At 42.1% G+C, this 19705-nt stretch overlaps 1 protein-coding gene across 3 annotated transcripts; it reads right to left on the bottom strand.

The window, feature by feature from the left end:
* Window positions 1–2685: 2685 nt before the first annotated feature.
* LOC139415925 (KH and NYN domain containing) lies at window positions 2686–19117 on the bottom strand. 3 transcript variants are annotated; one of them, XM_071164102.1, is made up of 10 exons: window positions 18863–19084; window positions 14486–14580; window positions 13775–14066; window positions 13378–13512; window positions 10743–12898; window positions 10135–10265; window positions 9797–9893; window positions 9262–9369; window positions 8873–8974; window positions 2686–5958 (listed from the first exon to the last, which is right to left on the bottom strand). In XM_071164102.1, exons 3-10 carry the CDS (start codon window positions 14039–14041, stop codon window positions 5589–5591), a joined length of 3366 nt encoding a protein of 1121 aa, XP_071020203.1. In that variant the 5' UTR covers window positions 14042–14066; window positions 14486–14580; window positions 18863–19084; the 3' UTR covers window positions 2686–5588. The 3 variants fall into 3 exon arrangements, 2 of the variants coding, with proteins under 2 accessions (XP_071020203.1, XP_071020202.1); XM_071164101.1 differs by lacking the exon at window positions 14486–14580 and having other exon boundaries at window positions 18863–19117; XR_011635041.1 differs by lacking the exon at window positions 14486–14580 and having other exon boundaries at window positions 3375–5958; window positions 9797–9888; window positions 18863–19117.
* Between the last annotated feature and the right edge of the window lie 588 nt (window positions 19118–19705).

The raw sequence follows: 19705 nt of genomic DNA, 5'->3' as shown, positions 1-19705 counted from the left end.
GATTTTGGGTTCCAACCGCCGTGGCTTTGTTTACACGCAGAGCAGGTAAACGGATGATCTCAGTATGTTTGGTTCTGACCGTGAAGCATGAGGGAAGGAGGTGTGATGGTCCTTTGCTGGTGACCCAGTCTGTGATTTATTTAGGAATCAAGGCTGACTTGACAAGCATGGCTACCACATTATTCTGCAGCGATACACCATTGCATCTGGTTTGTGCATAGTGTGACCAAAAACACACCTCCAGGCTATGTAAGGGCTATTTGACCAAGAAGGAGAGTGATGGTGCTATATCAGATGACCTGGCCTCCACAATCAGCCGACCTCAACCCAATTGAGATGGTTTGGGATGAGATGGACCGCGGAGTGAATGAAATGCAGCCAACAAATGCTCAGCATATGTGGGAACTACTTCAAGACTGTTGGAAAAATATTCTTCATGAAACTGGTTGAGAGAATGCCAAGAGTGTGCAAAGCTGTCATTAAGGCACAGGGTGTCTACTTAAATTATAAAATATATTTTGATTTGTGTAACACTTTTTTGGTTACTACATGATTCCATATGTGTTATTTCATAGTTTTCATGTCTTCACTATTATTCTGCAATGTAGAAAATAGTAAAAATAAAGAAATCCTTGAATGAGTAGGTGTGTTTAAACTACTGGTACTGTACATATCCTGTTCTTTATACGCAGTAGCCAACAACAGTTAAATATTATTGATACATTATAATGGCAAATTGCTTCTGGATTGTTTTCACACTTATTGTTCAAACAATAATTCCAAGATATGTCTAAATGTTTCAGCTTTCTTGTTATTGGTTCAATGGTTTTTTTCTTTTTTTTCTCAGTTTCTAAGTGTAAACTATCATAACATGAAAAGTGTGTGTTTCTATTTACATTCTGGGTTAAAGTGGAAATGGATGCATCTCTATGTTTACTCAAGTAGGTTTAATGGGCACAGTCGCCATAGGGAGAAAATGAGTAACTTCATGATTTATGTAATTTATCGATTAATTATGTAATTGATTGGTTTATTGTAATAATATTCATAATGTAGTAATAATGTAGAGCATTAGTGATGTCAGACACTGATGTTGGGCGTTTAGACCTGGCTTGCAGTCGGCGTTCCAATTCATCCCAAAGTTGTTCGATAGGGTTGAGGTCAGGGCCCTGTGCAGGCCAGTCAAGTTCTTAAACACCGATCTTGACAAACCATTTCTATATGGACCTCGCTTTGTGCACGCGGGTCATTCTGAAACCGAAATGGGCCTTCCCCAAACTGTTGCCACAAAGTTGGAAGCACAGAATCGTCTAGAATGTCATTGTATGCTGTAGCGTTAAGATTTCCCTTCACTGGAACTAAGGGGCCTGGCCATTATTCCTCCTCCACCAAATGTTACAGTTGGCACTATGCATTGGGGCAGGTAGCCTTCTCCTGGCATCCGCCAAACCCAGATTTGTCCGCTTGTGTGGCCTACCACTTCACAGCTGTTGCTCCTAGATGTTTCTACTTCACAATAACATACAAAGAATTGAAGGAACAGTTTAAAGAGTAACACAATTACACTATATAAACCCAGCAAAAAAAGAAACTCCCACTGTCAACTGCATGTCCTTGCTACTTCAGCCTGGCAAATAGACCTATTTAATGCTCAGCTCACCTTAATGGTTCGCTCCAACATGAACACTGAGGCTGTACTCTCTTTAAGTTAAGTGGTCAAGTAGGCTACTGTGGCGAATTGATCATAATGTAGGCCTACCAAAAACAATGGAGACCAAGCATCCAATAAGATTTTAACATGGAAATGGCTGTTCTACCGTTCAGCCTACAGAAGCAGCAAATGTGTGGTGTTCAATGTAGACCTACATACCATGAGACTTTTGGGGGGAAAAAAACACGCAGGGCTTGAAATTAACCTGTTTATCCACTTGTCCTTCAGACAAGGTGACTGATGCAAGAAACCACTTTACAAAAGAAAATGCATTATTATTTCCATACCATTATTACAGAGAATCAAATAAATTATGCTACCCTCTGCCTATTGGCTCCTTAGGTTATTGAAGCCTGTCTCAAAATACAATACTGCCCCTTTAAGACAAAAAAAAAGCTCTTTACCTGACTCACTTTTCAAAGATGTCTAGAAATGCACACAATTTGTGCTCTTTTATGAAGCAATCAATTCCAAATTGCTGAATTCAAATGATCTATAACTGGGCTAATAGCTCACTAACTAGCAAAGGATATGTACAAATGTGCCAACGTTGCTACGCGTAGCTCTCGCTTTGACCTCAAAACAAGTACATCTACTCACGACCGCTCATGCTGTTAAAACAGCCAGGTTCAAAGTGAACGGCACAGATCCATATATGGCAACGGTCTATTTGCATTTAGGCCTACTGCAGCTCTGATTGGTTATGTGTTATGTGACTGGTTTGTGTAGAGTACGGGGCTGCGTCGTGCATGTCAATGCAATAGAATCCTACTCCGATGCATTTTGCCAAAATCTCTTGCATAGTTTATGTTTTGTTATTTTGTAGTGAAAGTGGCTAATATTGCATTGATTTGATCACAATTCCCACAGTAAAGGGAAACGTTGATAGTGTTAACTAACTGGGAAAACTCTAGAAAGTTGAGAGGTTAAATTTTCAGTCTGAAATGTTTGATTTGAAGTTGAGCATCAGCAACTTTATATTATCATACTGTAATATTATGTTTAATAAATAAAAGCAAAGTACATTGAATTTAGCAACACTAGTCATCACATCCACAAAATACAACAGTGGCCTAAAGCATTAAAATAATAGGGTACAAACTATTTTTGCAGTAATATCCTTAGGCAGGGGCATAACTTGGTGGGGGGGGGGTCCTCTCATTTTTGGGGGCATCTAAAGCTAAGGCACTGCATCTCAGTGCAAGAGGTGTCACTGGTTCAAATCCAGGTTATATCACATCTGGCTGTGATTGGGAGTCCCATAGGGTGTAGTCCGGGTTTGGCTGGAGTTTGCCGTCTGTAAATATTAATTTGTTCTTAACGGACTTGCCTAGTTAAAAAAAAAAGGTCTAATAGTGATGTAGAGCTCTTTTTACTTGCACACAGTATAGCTGGGTCACCCGGTCCTGCCCCTAGGGTCCACCATCCGGCTGCACCCCAAACCAACACACTCCACTCAGCTTTAGGAAACATTCATTATAGGTTTCAGCTATGTTAGCCCAAGGCCAGAGTGACAACCAACATTACGGCAGACCCCCAGGGCCAGGACTGAGCAGCCTAGCAGCTAGGGTTGACTTAAGTAGGTATCTCCCCTGACGTGGGCATGTTTTCAATACAGACTCCTTTTGTCATACAGTATTCCATATAAGGCATCCAGACCTTATGAAAGTTGCACAGTATACCCTTAATATTTTAATAAATCCAATCTAGTGATACATAACTTGACATTTCTTCCATCCATTTTGGGAGGATAACCAACCTTCCAATGAATGGCAAAGCATTTCTTAACCACTATAAATGCTAGGTTACACAGTTTCTTCTGACAATAGTCTCCAGTATCAACATTTCCAAGCAAACAAAAACAAGGGGAAGGGAGAATCTGTTGACATCCTGAGATAAAAGAACATAGTCATTGACAGAATTCAGCCAGCCTTCACAAGACCACAACATAAGCAAATATGTCCCCTTTTGTGTCTTACACCTCCAGCAGAATAAATACATTTCTGAGTGCATGATATTCAGTTTCATTGGCATATAGTATGTTCCACGGATGGTCTTAAAGTGCAGTAATTTCTGTCTGAAATGAAATGAACGTGACTGAGCATTCTAACATATCTGTATCCAGTCATCATCATCAATAGCGTCTCTAAGGCCTCCTCACATTGTTGTTTTACATGTTTTGTGTCATTGGGAAAAGCCTCTATCAACACTTGATACAGTTTGGAAATCAACCTTAAAGGCTTGTCAGACTGTCTTAAAATAGTTCTAATCTTTGAAGCGTCTTGCATGTCCAGTGTATGCTGCACAGAGAAAATGAAGTCATGTATCTGCAATAAATCACCTCAGCTCCCTCACGGACTGGTCTTCCCTGGCTACCTGACCCTGATTGAGACCCTTGTCACCATCTGATCCCGCTCAGATGAGGCATGACAAAGAATTACATTGGGGTACCTTTATACATTATATATATACCAGGAATAGAATCAATGGTTAAACAATTGAAATTACCCTTATTCCCAGATCCCAGACTAGCCGACTCATCAACTCAAGATGGAACTGTATTTATTCACTGATTGTTAAATAATACTGCAAAATTCACCTGAGATCTCTAGACTAGTCTTCCATGGCTGTCTAACACTGCAGGGACACCTGCCACCAACTGATCATGCTAAGACATGATGAGCATAGTATTGTGTACTGACTGTGCACCATGACAGTGCAGCCTGTAGAGCTGTTTATACTGTGTCAGTGTGAAAAGTAGGGAATTAGCTAGGGAAACTGACAGATCAATAACGTTACATTGCTGTACTGACTAATAAAAACAAACAATGTGCTGAAAAAACATCACAATATCTGTCGTCAATCATTTGGCCGCTGATTTCATCGGTTGGTTCAAGTCTACTGTGATTTAGGCAAAAGAAAAGCTAGCTAGCTAACATTAGCCAACTTTTGGCTAGCTCTGCTAACTAATGGTACAATGGTACATAGTTTAATGTACTTCTGTTGAAACGGGACATAACAAAAGCTACAAAACATTTCCAAACAAACAACAGCTGTTAGATACTGCTACCAGACAGATAGCTAGAGGCTAGCTAGAGCTGAACTGGCTGTGGGAGATACTAGCGAGCTAACAAGCCACTAGCAGTTCATTCACTTCAGTCAAGAGATGATGAAACACTAGCTAATGTAACATGCCAGTTACACTACTAGCTGCACTGAGAATATTATTTTTTCTGTCAAACAGCAGTTACCTTCACAGCTAGATCAGTCAACTAAGGAGTAGCCAGTTTCTGTTCTGCTTGTTTTTACAACTCTTAGAAAAAGTGCAACACAGACAGAAGCTGCCTCTGTTCATCTCTCCTGTGCTGGTCCTATATGCTAGCCTTTCAGAAGATTTGTTTTCATACATGCTGTCTGTATGCTCTATGTTGTCTGTGCAGACCGAAATCCAGCTAGCTGAAACCAGAAAACAGCCTACCCGACAGCTGTGAGGCTTTTGCATGGCCGTAAAGCATACTGGAACCACGTTTTGTATCACACTGCAATGATAAAACAGTGCAATTATAAAAAACCCAGTGAAAGTTGCGCCCCTGTCCATAAGATTAATATGGTCCGATTTTTGGTCCTGTTTTCAAACTTAATTCGATAGAAATAGATTAAGAAACAATGTTAGCCCCGTCGGTCTATGAACTGAGACTTATCAATCAAACATTGAAATAAAATACATTAATACATCTTCTTCTCTGGAACACACACACACACACACACACACACACACACACACACACACACACACACACACACACACACACACACACACACACACACACACACACACACACACACACACACACACACACACACAAAAACACTACTCTCAGTCTACACTCTCCTGCTCCAGTATAAAGTGTGACAGTGAATTGATGTCAGTCACTGTAGGATTACACTGCAGCACCAGAGTAACCATGCTATCCTGTCCTGGGAACACCTGGGATAGGCTCTCCCTAAGCCTGGAGGTCTCTTCTGCACTCCTCTTCACTCCCAGCCCCAGACCAAGGCCCATCCCTGGGCCACCGCGTCCAGCCCTAGCGTGCCCATTCCCCCTGGCCTGGCTGGGCTCTGGCTCCACAACGACCCCTGGTGTCCAGTCACGGAACTGAAGGACCTCTGTCTGGGCCCTTGGAACTCGGGGAGAGTGGAAGGAGGATGCCACGCCTGCATATGAGTGACTGCCTGGGACAGGAGGCCTGAGAGAAGAGAAGAGAGAGATAGAGAGGGATGTATAGCTGTTAAAGGAAGATCGTGTTTCCTGATTTGGCATTGTTTTAGATGTGGTTTATTGAGAAATTCTAGCGGCCATGACTTAAACTTCTTCGGAATCGGTACGGGACAGTTGAGCTAACGTATTCTTTCCCAGGACATAGACCTATCTGATATTGCCAGAAAGCTTAAATTCTTGTTAATCTAATCTAACAATTTACAGTAGCTATTACAGTGAAAGAATACCAGGCTATTGTTTGAGGAGAGTGCAGTCTTGAACATGAAAAGTTATTAATAAACAAATTAGGCACATTTGGGCAGTTTTGATACAAAACATAAATGCAATGGTTCGTTGGATCAGTATAAAACTTTGCACATACCCTTCTGCCATCTAGTGGCGAAAATATAAATTGCAACTGGGCTGGAATAATACACTAAAGCCTTTCTCTTGCATTTAAAAGATGATGGTACAAAAAATCTTTGTATTATCTTTAACCTGATCTATTGTGTTATATTCTCCTACATTCCTTTCAAATTTCCACAACCTTCAAAGGTGTTTCCTTTCAAATGGTACCAAGAAAATGCATATCCTTGCTTCAGGGCCTGAGTTACAGGCAGTTAGATTTGGGTATGTCATTTTAGGTGAACATTTTTAAAAAAAGGGGCGGATCCTTATTAATTAAAATGTGAGTTAGTTTTGGGGTGTGGTTTGATGTGGGTGTCTCTTGTGTGTATTTGCAGGTGGGAAGAGTTTGCAAAATTGTTCAGCCAATTCAGCCAGCTGGTGTGTGACCGTGGAAAAGTTGGTTTGACCTTCAAATAACACAATGTGAATGGGACAATATTTTCATGATACACATGTTTTAGTTGCCTCATTAAATGCTTTCAATATTTGTAAATGAATTTCTCCAACTGTGACTCGTTTCAAGAAGCTAGGCGTATGTTGCACATCACTACTTCACAGGAGAGGCATTTGAACGTTTTATTTATATTTTTTATCAAAATACATTTTCTGGCAGAAATGCCGTCTGGAACAGGTGAACTTTAAAGTGCCTTAATAACAAACTTGTATGGCATCTGCAAATACAATTGTTAAATTACGAGCCTAGTTGGTTTAGCCACGGAAGAATACAGGAATTCTCCCGCTAGCCATGATTGGCTGAGATAATGGATGGGCTGGACATGTCAAGAGAAGATTTTGGATTGGTCTGCCATGTAGCATGCTTCTGTCTATAACATGCACTGCTCAGTATGTGTGGATAATCCTTTCTACCACAGATTTTTTTGAAAGATATCATGAAGAACTGAAAAAGTGTTGCATTGCTGCCCTGAAGTTAATAGTGCCATCGGCAAAGATCAGTGGTAAAAAGTATTGGTGGACTATAGTCTGGAGGATTATATATCTCATGTATCTCATGTTGACTCTGAAAATTAATCAGACGATGACGGAATTCCTGATTTAGATAAAAACATTTGAATTGAACCAGACATTGTAGACTTCTCCCATCACTGTCAACAGAAGAAACGGTGATCAATAGTGTTGTTGAAATGGAATAATTTGACCGAGTTTAGAAATCAGTGGAATGCCCGGTGGAAGCCAAGAGATGATTGCCAAATACGAAAAGAGTCAAAAAGAGAACACAGGAGGCTGTTGTATAAAACAGCTGTCTCTGGATTACATCTTCTAACTAAGGGCAACCATGGCATCCATGACAGAGGGAGAAACGTTCATTCATGTATACAGGTAAGAGTCTAGCTACATTTTCAGATATTATATGGTTCTAATGTTTTTAGTCAGAAAGTCCTTTTCATTTAAAGCGTACTATTAGCCAACTAACATTAGCTAGCTGTCTCGCTCGCTAGCATTACGTGTATGATCTGTGTAGTAATATTTTTTTGTATCTCAGAAATACATTTGCATTGCTAGTTATAGCCTAATGTCAACAGGCTATCATTGAACATAATTGGTTAGCTTTAGCTAGCTGCCAGCAGATTCATGCATAGATCATGGTAATACGAGTTGGGATTATGGTTCATTATTTAGTTAGCTACATGTCTAAACAAAAGACTCCACTATGCAAGTAACCATCTCACAGTACCATTTACACCTTCTGTATCCTGCGCATTTAACAAAAAAATAGTGTTTACCATAGAGGGTAATGTGAAGAACAACATGACCTGCACCAAAATCAGATTAGGATATAGGCCAAGGACTAGATAAAGCATATTTTTTGCTACCACTTTCACCACTTTTAGTCTTGATCTTTGGTTGTTTACTACACTGTAAATCCTTAGAGATGGGTGGGGCTAAGGCTTAAGAGGGTGTGAACGATGCTGAATGGGTGTAGGCAAAGAAGAGCTCTCCAGTAGGTGTACCAAAAACATCTACAGGCCATTTTCTCAAAAGTGGCAGGGATATGGAATGTCAAACCAAATTGACCACGGGCATTTATGATCAAGTCGCATGCAGCTTTGCTCCGAACTGATGATTACTTGGATGCTGCAAGCTGTGGGCAGGATTGAAATAAACCCAACCCATGGAAAACTGTTACGGTACCTTTCATTCTGTTAAGGTACCCTTTGTTCTGTTACGGTACCCTTCAGTCTGTGACATACCATTTTTTCCTCTCATCTCGCAAATCTACATTTTGGTCAAGACTGACTTTATGACCAAAATTATTCTATTTACACATTGTAGTACATTTTAATACTAGAATGTTTCTGACTAATATAGATGTCAAATACACACATTTCAAAAAGAGAAGTTGCTTTTTAGGAGCAGTTGCTCTTTAATATGGGAGAAATGAACAGAGTAAGAAAGTATCATGAAGGGTGTGTGTGTGTGTGTGCATGTATGGGTTTGTGTGTGTATGAGTGTATGGCTCGATGTGTGTTTGTTACCTGTGCTGGGAGTGTAGGAAGTCATCTAGGTGGGGTCCCCCTCGGCCCAGCGGATCATCCGGTACCATAAAGTGATCCCCCACAAACGTGTATTGGAGGAGTCTGGGTAATGAACAGAAACTGAGGTTACGGCGGATATGAGACCAATTTGACTGGATACATTTCAAATCAAAGGGGTGTTGGTTCATACACAAGGTTTACCTTAGTGGTCAAATCCACTAAGGTAGTGACAATGATATTGTTGCACTCTAACGATAGGCAAAAATCTATCCAAAATCTATTTATGAAAATGTTTCTGACAATTCCTAACATACTAAATTACAAATCATATTCCGTGCCCATTGTATCTTCTCCATCTCATTCATTCTTTCTTTCTTTCATTCTTTCACCTTTTCTTGATGATTTCGCACCATACTTGAGACTCATCCAGCAGGTCTCTGAGGTTGTCGTTTGTCACGATCACTCCATCGGTCTTCTGGGCCAGCTGCAGCAGGAACCTGCAGAGAAGAGAGGGATGAAGGAAAAGAGGGATGAAGGAGGAAAAGAGGGATGAAGGAAGAGGGATGAAGGAAGAGTGTAAAGGGGAGGTCTTTTCATCCGTTTAGAGAATATTAACAAGCCTTCTACTGTAAATGTATAATTGTAAAAAACTGAAATAACGTTCATTAGTCACTTACTGCAGCTGTCTGTTGAATGTGAATGTTTTTATTTTTTTAATAAGTTGTTTATACACTGTTTTTGGCTGTTTATAAGTAGACCTTAAAGTTAATAAGCAGTTTATAAGCAGATAAAGTTTATAAGCTTTTCAAAGGTAGATATTTTCTGATAAAGTTTGTAAGCGGTTTACAAACAAGATATATATTTAGTATAAGAGCAGTTTACAAGCAGATCTATTGTATGACAGAGGAGAGCGACAAGAACAACCTGTCGTCGTATGAGTTGATCCTCTTCCCTTGGACTTCTCTGGAGGGGGTGTAGGAGAGCAGACCCAGGTTCTGGAGCTCACTAAGGTAGTGCTGCTCTGAAAATAACACAGACACACCAACCTCTCCTTTATGAATGTAGTACACACAGTCACACACATTTACCACCATTAATCAATGACTTAGGGGGCTAAACAGGGTTGGGGGTCTATTCTAAAGAAAAATACATATACATTCTTCCTGAAGTAACTTAATTGAAAACTGAATTGATACAACCGATGACATGAAAGAGCTAGGTGGATGTGAAGCCTGGATTTCCAGACAGACGTATAGTGTTACCTTTGCCCCGGTGGTCTCTCTTCTGCCTCCACTGGGGCAGGAAGGTACTGATTCTGCGATGCCCGCGGTTCCAGAAGTGTTGCACCGCCAGGGCGATGCCTCGGCACGAAAAGAAATGGCCCAGCCCGTGACTATAGAGAAGGAGTGGGATAAAACCTAATTAAATACTGTAAAATACTGATACTTTGTATAGTTAAGTATGTGCTTTGAATCATGTAAACTATAGCTAGCTGTCAGTTAGAGCATAGCATTACCACTAAAACAGCTGTGGATTCAAGTACTGCAGGGGCCATACAGGTATGTATGCTGCTGTTCTTTCTACACTGCTTTCAATGAAAGCGTTAACATAAATAACTACATTAATGATCGCATGAATAACTGCAACATTTTGCCTGCTATTCTTGTCTGCGGTTACATTTTCTACATATTTATTTTATCCCTTCATCCGCTCACTTCTCTTGTTCTCACATTCCCTCGCACTCACCTCTCTTGTTCTCACATTCCCTCGTACTCACCTCTCTTGTTCTCACATTCCCTCGTACTCACCTCTCTTGTTCTCACATTCCCTCGTACTCACTTCTCTTGTTCTCACATTCCCTCATACTCACCTCATCGCAACGTTGCTGCCGTCGATAATGACCATCCTGAGTCCCGGGTCTCCTGGTTGGTCGGTCAGCTTGAGGTCAAATGGAGTCTGGAGGCCTTCCATGAAGCGCTGTTGCCCTGTCACCACAGCCCCTGCTGCCATGGTCGGGAGACCTCGTCTATCAACAGCCACCGCTGTTAGGGCTGGGAGATCCCTTCCCTCTACTGCTAGGGGAAAGAGACCACGTTTCTCCTTCGCTCTGGTTGTTGAGGAGTTATTCATGGTAAGGGTGGGGGGTAAGGTGGTCTGGGGTGGCTGGGTGGGAGGGTAAACAAGTTGATGGGGAAATAAGAGAGGGTAGGTGGGTTGTGGGAGTAATGTGTTGGGGTAGGTGGGTTGTGGGAGTAATGTGTTGGGGTAGGTGGGTTGTGGGGATAGTGTGTTGGGGTAGGTGGGTTGTGGGGGTAGTGTGTTGGGGTAAGTGGGCTGAGGCGGCCCTGTGACTAAAGGGGGGCTGGCTCGATGAGGGGTGTGTGTCTGTGTGGGATTCTTCTGGTGACTGTGAATCGGGAACGGAATCTGGTTTGTCATGGCATTCCATTGAGCCAGATCTGGTTCAACCTTAACTGTACCATCGCCGATTTGGTTCGGCACGGTCACTCCTACCTCATTGGTCTTCCTTTCACTCTTTCCTTTCACACTCTTTCTTTCTTCTCCTCTCTTCTCAGTAGCAGTGGACTGCGGTGCTGGTGCCTCCATCTCTCTACCTCTCTCCTCCTTCCTGTCTCCTGCTCTGTCCTTTCTCTGTAGCTCTGAGACAGCCTCATCCACCTCTCTTGGTTCGTCTCGTACCTGGTCCTGGGATGCAGCTTCTGTCTCTCTGGCTCCCTCCCTCTGTAGCTCCAGGAGTAGCTGGCGTGTGGACAGTTCAGGTAACATACTGTACACTTCTGCTACCTTCTCCTCTGTGTATCCACAACTGGCTGCGGCCCTCTTCACAACTCCCAGGACAAAATCCTCCTCGTTCCCCCCTTCACCTCCCTCCATGCCGCCCTCGCCCCTCTCCCTGCCTTCCTTCAGTGAATCTTCAGACAGGTTAGCGGTAGACCCTCCACTCTCCCTGCCTTTTCTCCCCTCCTCTCTACTCCCCGCCCCTTCTTCCACACCTCCCTCCAGCTCCACTCCCATCCCTCCATCTATACTGCTTCTCTTTCCTCTCACTCCTTTAGCTTCCCTCTCCTCTACCTCTGTGTGCTCCATCTCCACTGGGTGGTTCATGGCCAGACCGGTCCGGTCATGTTCTTGCTGGACCAGGTCCAGAATCTGGGAGACTTCTCTGGGTCCGGTCCGGGCCAGGACCCTCATTACCACATCTTCTGCATAGCCCATAGCCGTGAAGAACTTCAGCAAGAGCCCAAACTCCTCCCTACTCCCTACTGACAACATCTCCCCCTCTCCTTCCTCCCCCTGTTCTTCATCCTCTACCTCCTGTTGGGAACATCCTTGCCCCTCCTCCTCGGTTTGATGGAAAGAGTGGAAGATGGGAAGTCGAGGTGCTGCGTCTTTCTCTATCGCTCTCTGTGACCAATCTTTGCCCATCTCTCTTTCTTGTACATGTAAGCTAGTGAACGTCTTTTGTTGAGAAAGCTGCCCAATATTCCGTAGACCAGGGTCTTGGTTGTGGGTGGAATTTACAGGAGGTTTTCTCCTTGATGTGGAAATCCCCTGAATTCCCTCTATGTCCATAGCCTCTCCAGCTCTGGTCCCTACTCTGGTATCCATAAGTTTTAGTATCTCCAAGCCTGACTGGTTGTCCCATCGTCTCTGGCTATCAGTGTCCATTAGACCCGCTCTGTCTCTAGACCCCCCAAGACTGAGGTTCGAGCCCCCAGGACCGGGGTTGGATCCCAGCCCAGACTCCCTCACCAGATCCAGTAGAGTCTCCTTCACCACCCCTGGTAGCACCAGCAGATCCAGAGTGTGCCTGTCCTCCCATCTCTCCATCAGGGATTTGAAGGCCCGACGGGAATCCAGGGTCTCGCCTGATCCTCTGTCGCCAGGCTCGGTTCTTCGTCCCTGGGTGACCTCGTAGTTCTTCACCAGGTCTGTGATGAGGGAATAGGCCCTGACCACTGGTTCTGCCAGTCCTGAGATGAGTAGGAAGCCTGGGGAACCCACCTGGAGGAAAGGAAATGGGAAGAAATTTAGATAATCTTAACTTTAGCCCTATTCTTGCCATCTCTCTAAAGAGACTTAGGGGCTCCCGAGTTACGCAGAGGTCCAAGGCACTGCATCTCAGTGCTAGAGGCGCCAATACAGACCCTGGTTAGATTGCAGGCTGTTTCACAACCGGCCGTGATTGGGAGTCCCATAGGGAGGCGCACAATTGGCCCAGCATTGTCCTGGTTAAGGTTTGGTCGGGGTAGGCCGTCTTTGTAAATAAGAATTGGTTCTTAACTGACTTGCCTAGCTAAATAAAAAATCGAATAAATAAAGACTCAAACCCACAACCTCCATCTCCTCTAATGTGCATTTCCTTCCTTTACATCATCCATCTGATCAACTTTGTGTGTGTGTTCCTGAGTGCCTATGTGTGTGTTTGTGTGTGTGTGTGTGCAGCCTGTATGTGTGTGTGTTGTCTATTTGTCTATTCTTACCAGTATGTAAGCAGAGGTGTTTCTGATCAGGCACTCCATGAACAGCCCTCGGGCTCCACAGAACACACAGTGAAGGACACCTGGATATGGAACCTCCTGCTGGGCCTCCTGGTTCACAACTCCCTTCACAAACAACTGGAGGAGAGAGAATGAGAGAGAGGAGGAAGTGGGGAGAGAGAAAGATGTAATACTATATTATGTTACAACATAGAGTAAGTTTTGGAGTTTTCCCTGGTCAGATGACGTGATCAGAAAAAACGCATGGCCCAAGTTGAGACACATATAGGAAATGACCATCTTGCATTAATGCAAAACACATAACCTCAACCTCAAAACAAGTTAACATAACATTAAAAACATGGAGTTAAAAACAACAACAATAAGCGCCATTTCTTACTTTGGCAGCCACCGCGTCCTTCCTCACTCCTTTTAGTTTGAGCCAGATCTGTCCATCATGGGGTAACACAGCATCCTCCTCTCTACCGATCGTAAAGGACACCCCAAATATCCTCTCCACTGAGGGATGGAAGGACCACAGGGCACCGCGTAGCACTCCGGAACACGCAAATTCATCCTCCACCTGCTCCTCTCCTCTTCCATTATCACTCCATCCTTCTCTCACTCTTACAGACATTGGAGAGAGATGGCTTAGGGCAGACGCCATGGGACTGGGTAGATGTCAAAACTCACTGAGATGGTGGGAGACAGAGAAGGAAAGAGAGGGGGAGGGAGAGAGAGAATGAGAGACAATACACATGGAATTTTTGACATGCAAATAAAGCATTTTGATACTGAATTTGAAAATTGAGAGAGAAGACACCGAGAGAGTGAACCTGTTTATTTAATATAAAATATGAATAACTTAATATATTTATTATTATTATTTTCTAGATTATGTGTGTAATTAGAAACACAAGCATTTCGCTGTGAAACATCTACAAATCTGTGTCTGTGTAACAATAAACTTTGATTTGCCCATGTCAGCCAATGACAACCATATCAGCATAGATCTATAGGTCAACGAGATGAGATTTGGAAGGATGGCCTCGCAAGACTCATCTAGGTAATTAAGCAGTATTCATAGCCCAAGTGGGACTTTGGTATTTACCACATACGACTGGGAAAACCCCACTTGAACGCCCCTCCAACTGGTAATTTACAGTGATGTTCCGTTATTCAGGGCAGGTGGCCCCACCTGTTTAGCTAAAAAAAAATATATATATATATATTTACATATATGTACAATATATCGGGGAACATATGGGAATCGGCTGATATTAGCTAACAATGCCAACATCGGCACCGACCCGATGTCTAATTTAACGGCGATGTGTAAAACCCATGTCAAAGTTGACGTGCATACCTATATAACGTAGGTACATACCTATATAACGTAGGTACATACCTATATAACGTAGGTACATACCTATATAACGTAGGTACATGAAGTAATGACGCCACGTAAAATGTTTCTCTGCACTTAGAACACAGCATTCCTAACCTAGCCCACAATGTCTGCTGTGTGGCTCGAGCAGTCAACTTGTCGAGCAGTCATTTGAAAGAGTAATAAAATTCAAAGGCGAAATCCATTAATGCCAAGATAATGAAATTCATTGCCCTTGACAATCAACCGTTCTCTGTCGTGGGTGATGTTGCCTTTCGCAGACTGGTCGAGCACCAAGTGCGCTATTTTTCAGACGTTGCCCTACCGGAGTTACACAGTAATAGTGTCAGTGCTATTAGCTTCACGACTGACATTTGGACCATCGATATCAGCCCCATGAGCATGCTGAGTCCGACAGCACAGTGGGTCGTCGAGGATTTCGTACTGAGGAAAGTCATATTGTATGCTCATGAATGTGCTGGTTGTCATACCACTGCTGCCATTTCAATCGCATTTGAGAACATGTTTGAAACTTGGAAACATGAACACACTAGCTGACAAACAACTGACTTGAGAAATAAGCTCATCAACTGTGCCTGCAGCAGATGTGATACCCTCTGTGATGGCATTGAAAAGCCTGCTCAACAAAACTGCTGACACAGGCTGTGAACAAGCGATTCGGTGGCATTCTTTCTTTACTGTGTTGCCACCATGCTCGATGCTATGTACAAGGACTGCTACTTTGATAAAGACAAGAAACAGAGTTAAAGTGAAATGTTACATACACAGCTGGACAAGATGGAAATGGACACAGTGACAGTGGGCACCGAGGAAGAGGCCACGGACAGACAGAGCTGAAACTTTACTGCTTGACACGTATGATGAAATCCTAGTTGAGAATGAAACGACTGAACAAATGAACAATAAAATAGCACAGCAAGTAAGTGAAAGAAATAGGTTTTGATTATGATCTACTGGTAATGGGGACATATATAAATGCCAACAAAATAACATTTTGGTCAATGTGGTGGGTGTGTAACCTTTATTTAACTAGGCAAGTCAGTTAAGAACAAATTATTATTTACAATGATGACCTACCCCGTCCAACACTGGAACAATTGTGCGCTGCCCTATGGGACTCCCAATGACGGCCGGATGTGATAAAGCCTGGATTTGAACCAGTGACTGTAGTGACACCTCTTGCACTGAGATGCAGTGCCTTAGACCGCTGTGTCCATGTGTGTGTGTTAACTATTTAACCAGAATGCTTAAAAGGCCGCTAACATTGTTTATATATCGGTTATCGCTATCGCTATCGTTTTTTTGGCAAGGAAAATATCACATATCAGTATCGGCCAAAAACATCATATCGGTGCATCACTAATATATATATACAGTAACAGTCAAAAGTTTAGACACAGCTACTCATTCCAGAGTTTCTTTATTTTTTGTATTTTCTACATTGTAGAATTATAGTGAAGACACTAAAACTACGAAATAACGCATGTAGTAAGCAAAAAAAAGGGTTAAACAAATCTAAATATATTTTATATTTGAGAATCTTCAAAGTAGCCACCCTTTACCTTGATGACAGCTTTGCACACTCTTGGCATTTTCTCAACCAGCTTCATGAGGTAGTCACCTGAAATGCATTTCAATTAACAGGTCTGCCTTGTTAAAAGTTAATTTGTGGAATTTCTTCTCTTAATGCGTTTGAGCATCAGTTGTGTTGTAACAAGGTAGGGGTGGTATACAGAAGATAGCCCCTATTTGGTAAAAGACCAAGTCCATATTATGGCAAGAACAGCTCAAATAAGCAGAGAAACTACAGTCCATGATTACTTTAATACAGTCAATTTCGAAAACTTCAAGAACTTTGAAAGTTTCTTCAAGTGCAGTCGCAAAAACCATCAAGCACTATGATGAAACTGGCTCTCATGAGGACCGCCACAGGAAAGGAAGACCCAGAGTTACCTCTGCCGCAGAGGATATGTTCATTAGAGTTAAATGCAACTCAGATTGCAGCCCAAATAAATGCTTCATAGAGTTTAAGTAAGAGGCATATCTCAACATCAACTGTTCAGAGAAGACTGCGTGAATCAGGCCTTCATGGTCGAACTGCTGCAAAGTAATCACTATTAAAGGACACCAATAAGAATAAGAGACTTTCTTGGTTCAAGAAACACGAGCAATGGACATTAGACCGGTGGAAATCTGTCCTTTGGTCTGAGTTGTCCAAATTTGATATTTTTTGGTTCCAACCACCGTGTCTTTGTGAGACGCAGAGTAGGTGAACGGCTGATTGCCGCATGTGTGGTTCCCACCATGAAGCATGGAGGAGGAGGTGTGATGGTGCTTTGCTGGTGACACTGTCAGCGATTTATTTTTAATTCAAGGCACACTTAGCCAGCATGGCTACTACAGCATTCTGTAGCGATACGCCATCCCATCTGGTTTGTGCTTAGTGGGGCTATCATTTGTTTTTCAACAGGACAATGACCCAACACACCTCCAGGCTGTGTAAGGGCTAATTTACCAAGAAGGAGAGTGCTGCATCAGAGAGTGGAGTGCTGCATGGAGTGCTGCATCAGATGACCTGGCCTCCACAATCACCCAACCTCAACCAAATTCAGATGGTTTGAAATGAGTTGGACCTCAGAGTGAAGGAAAAGCAGGCAACAAGTGCTCAGCATATGTAGGAACTCCTTCAAGACGGTTGGAAAAGCATTCCAGGTGAAACTAGTTGAGAGAATGCCAAGAGTGTGCAAAGCTGTCATCAAGGCAAAGGGTTGAAGAATCTAAAATTTGAAGAATCTAAAATCTGAAATATATTTGACTTATTTAACACTTTAACACATCCTACCATACCCTTGTCTGTAAATTATGCCTTGAATCTATTCTACCACGCCCATAAATCTGCTCCTTTTATTCTCTGTCCCCAACACACTACACGACCAGTTCTTATAGCCTTTAGCCCTACCCTTATCCTACTCCTCCTCTGTTCATCTGGTGATGTAGAGGTTAACCCAGGCCCTGTAGCCCCCAGTTCCACTCCTATTCCCCAGGCGCTATCATTTGTTGACTTCTGTAACCGTAAAAGCCTTGGTTTCATGCATGTTAAAATCAGAAGCCTCCTCCCTAAGTTTGTTTTATTCACTGCTTTAGCACACTCCACCAATCCTGATGTCCTAGCTGTGTCTGAATCCTGTCTTAGGAAGGCCACCAAAATTTTGAAATTTTCCATCCCCAACAACAACATTTTCCACCAAGATAGAACTGCCAAAGGGGGTGGAGTTGCAATCTACTGCAGAGACATCCTGCAGAGTTCTGTCATGCTATCCAGGTCTGTGCACAAACAGTTTGAGCTTCTACTTTTAAAAATCCACCTTTCCAGAAATTGTGTTCAAGTGCTTTTGAAGTCGGAACAATTCATCAACCAATAAGATTTTATTTTATTTATTTACGTTGCTAATAATACTCTTTGCTAGCTTGCTTAACATTAACAATATGGTCTAGCTAAATTATCCATATTGATTATCCATATCGTAGTTGTCAAAAACGAATTTGTTGTCATCTTTTGGTTGTAAAGGTCAAAGGTCTGTGGTGATACGTCACAACTCGGGCAAAACAATTTTGTTTCCCACATGTAACTCTGACTTGGAGGATCTTTGACTTGAAACTTTTTTGAAGTCACTTACTAAGGAAATTACCTCGATAACAGCATTTCGGCAGTTAAATACAACAACAAAACATTATTTTAAACAGCAGTCTATTAACAGTTTATGAAAACTATCATTTGTTTACGTCCATGAAAATGTATTTTTAGTTTATCTTTGACCCAGCTTGTTGTTGGCCATTAGCCAATCGCCGTTTCTCAAAGAGTTTAAACCACGTGAATGCATCCAATTGTTATTTATACCTTAAATAATAAGGCCTACCACCACTTGGTTATGAACACAGAATTATAACAGGTACTAACACACTCTCTAAACACAGCATCGTCCACAACAACAGCTATAATAGTTTAATTAATTTACAAAGTTAATTGTAGGCTATATTTAAATAATATTATGAACAAACTCAACAAAATAATTATCTAACCTCATTCATCCTTTTCCCGAAGTTGCTTCTCTCAGTTTCGATTTCTAGTATTTGAATAACTTGGTTTTGCCTTCTGCAATCATATAACAATGCAGTCCAAAGTTCACAAGTACCGTGACACAAAAAAACGACGTGAACGAGCGATAGCAAAGGTTGGTAATATTATACAAGAAAGTTTGTGAATTGAGCGACTGAGTTAGGCTACTGTAGAAAGTATTGTCTGAAGTTATGTGGGCTTCAAAACAGACACTATACAGACACAACAACATAAAGGCTGGAGTATCTGCGACAAAGGTAATCATGTAGGCAGATTAACACGCACGATTTAAATTGGTTATTATCGGTAATATCACTGACAGTTGCCTTTTAATACTTTATTAAATATCTTTGGTGCTTTCGAATAATGTGTTATAAACCTACATAAATATCAGATTCAAAGTGACTGAACACACTTGTACATAACAACAACATGCTATCGTAAAATCCCTAGCTCTGTGAAAGAACATAAGTGCGCAGATACACCAGGCTGTACGATAAAAAGAAACAAGAATTAACGGTCGTCACTAGTTACCACATCCACAAAGTCACAGACCCTGCCTATTTCTACAATTTATCTCCTTACATTTTTACTTAAAAAACCTTACCTTTACTCTAACCGTAACCACACTGGTAACCGGATGCCTAACCATAACGTCAAATTAAGACCAAAAAGCAGATTTTAGTTTTCATTGATTTTTACGATATAGTCCATTTTGACTTTGAAGCTGTGCTATCTAGCGGAAACCAAAATAAACCCAGCGATCAGGGAAATTCCATTTACGTCACGTGCAACATAAAAACTTC

The sequence above is a fragment of the Oncorhynchus clarkii genome, chromosome 9 (assembly GCF_045791955.1).
Source record: "Oncorhynchus clarkii lewisi isolate Uvic-CL-2024 chromosome 9, UVic_Ocla_1.0, whole genome shotgun sequence".
In the NCBI taxonomy this organism is placed as follows: domain Eukaryota; kingdom Metazoa; phylum Chordata; class Actinopteri; order Salmoniformes; family Salmonidae; genus Oncorhynchus; species Oncorhynchus clarkii.
This window is presented reverse-complemented; position numbering and strand designations above follow the sequence as displayed.

Excerpts from the sequence above, each read along its gene's own strand:
- LOC139415925 (XM_071164101.1), bottom strand. The coding sequence starts at position 14,041 with ATGGCGTCTGCCCTAAGCCATCTCTCTCCAATGTCTGTAAGAGTGAGA. Across the intron at positions 12,899-13,377 it reads ACACCTCTGCTTACATACTG|GTGGGTTCCCCAGGCTTCCT; the intron begins GTAAGAATAGAC and ends CCTTTCCTCCAG. Across the intron at positions 8,975-9,261 it reads TGCGAAATCATCAAGAAAAG|ACTCCTCCAATACACGTTTG; the intron begins GTGAAAGAATGA and ends TTCATTACCCAG.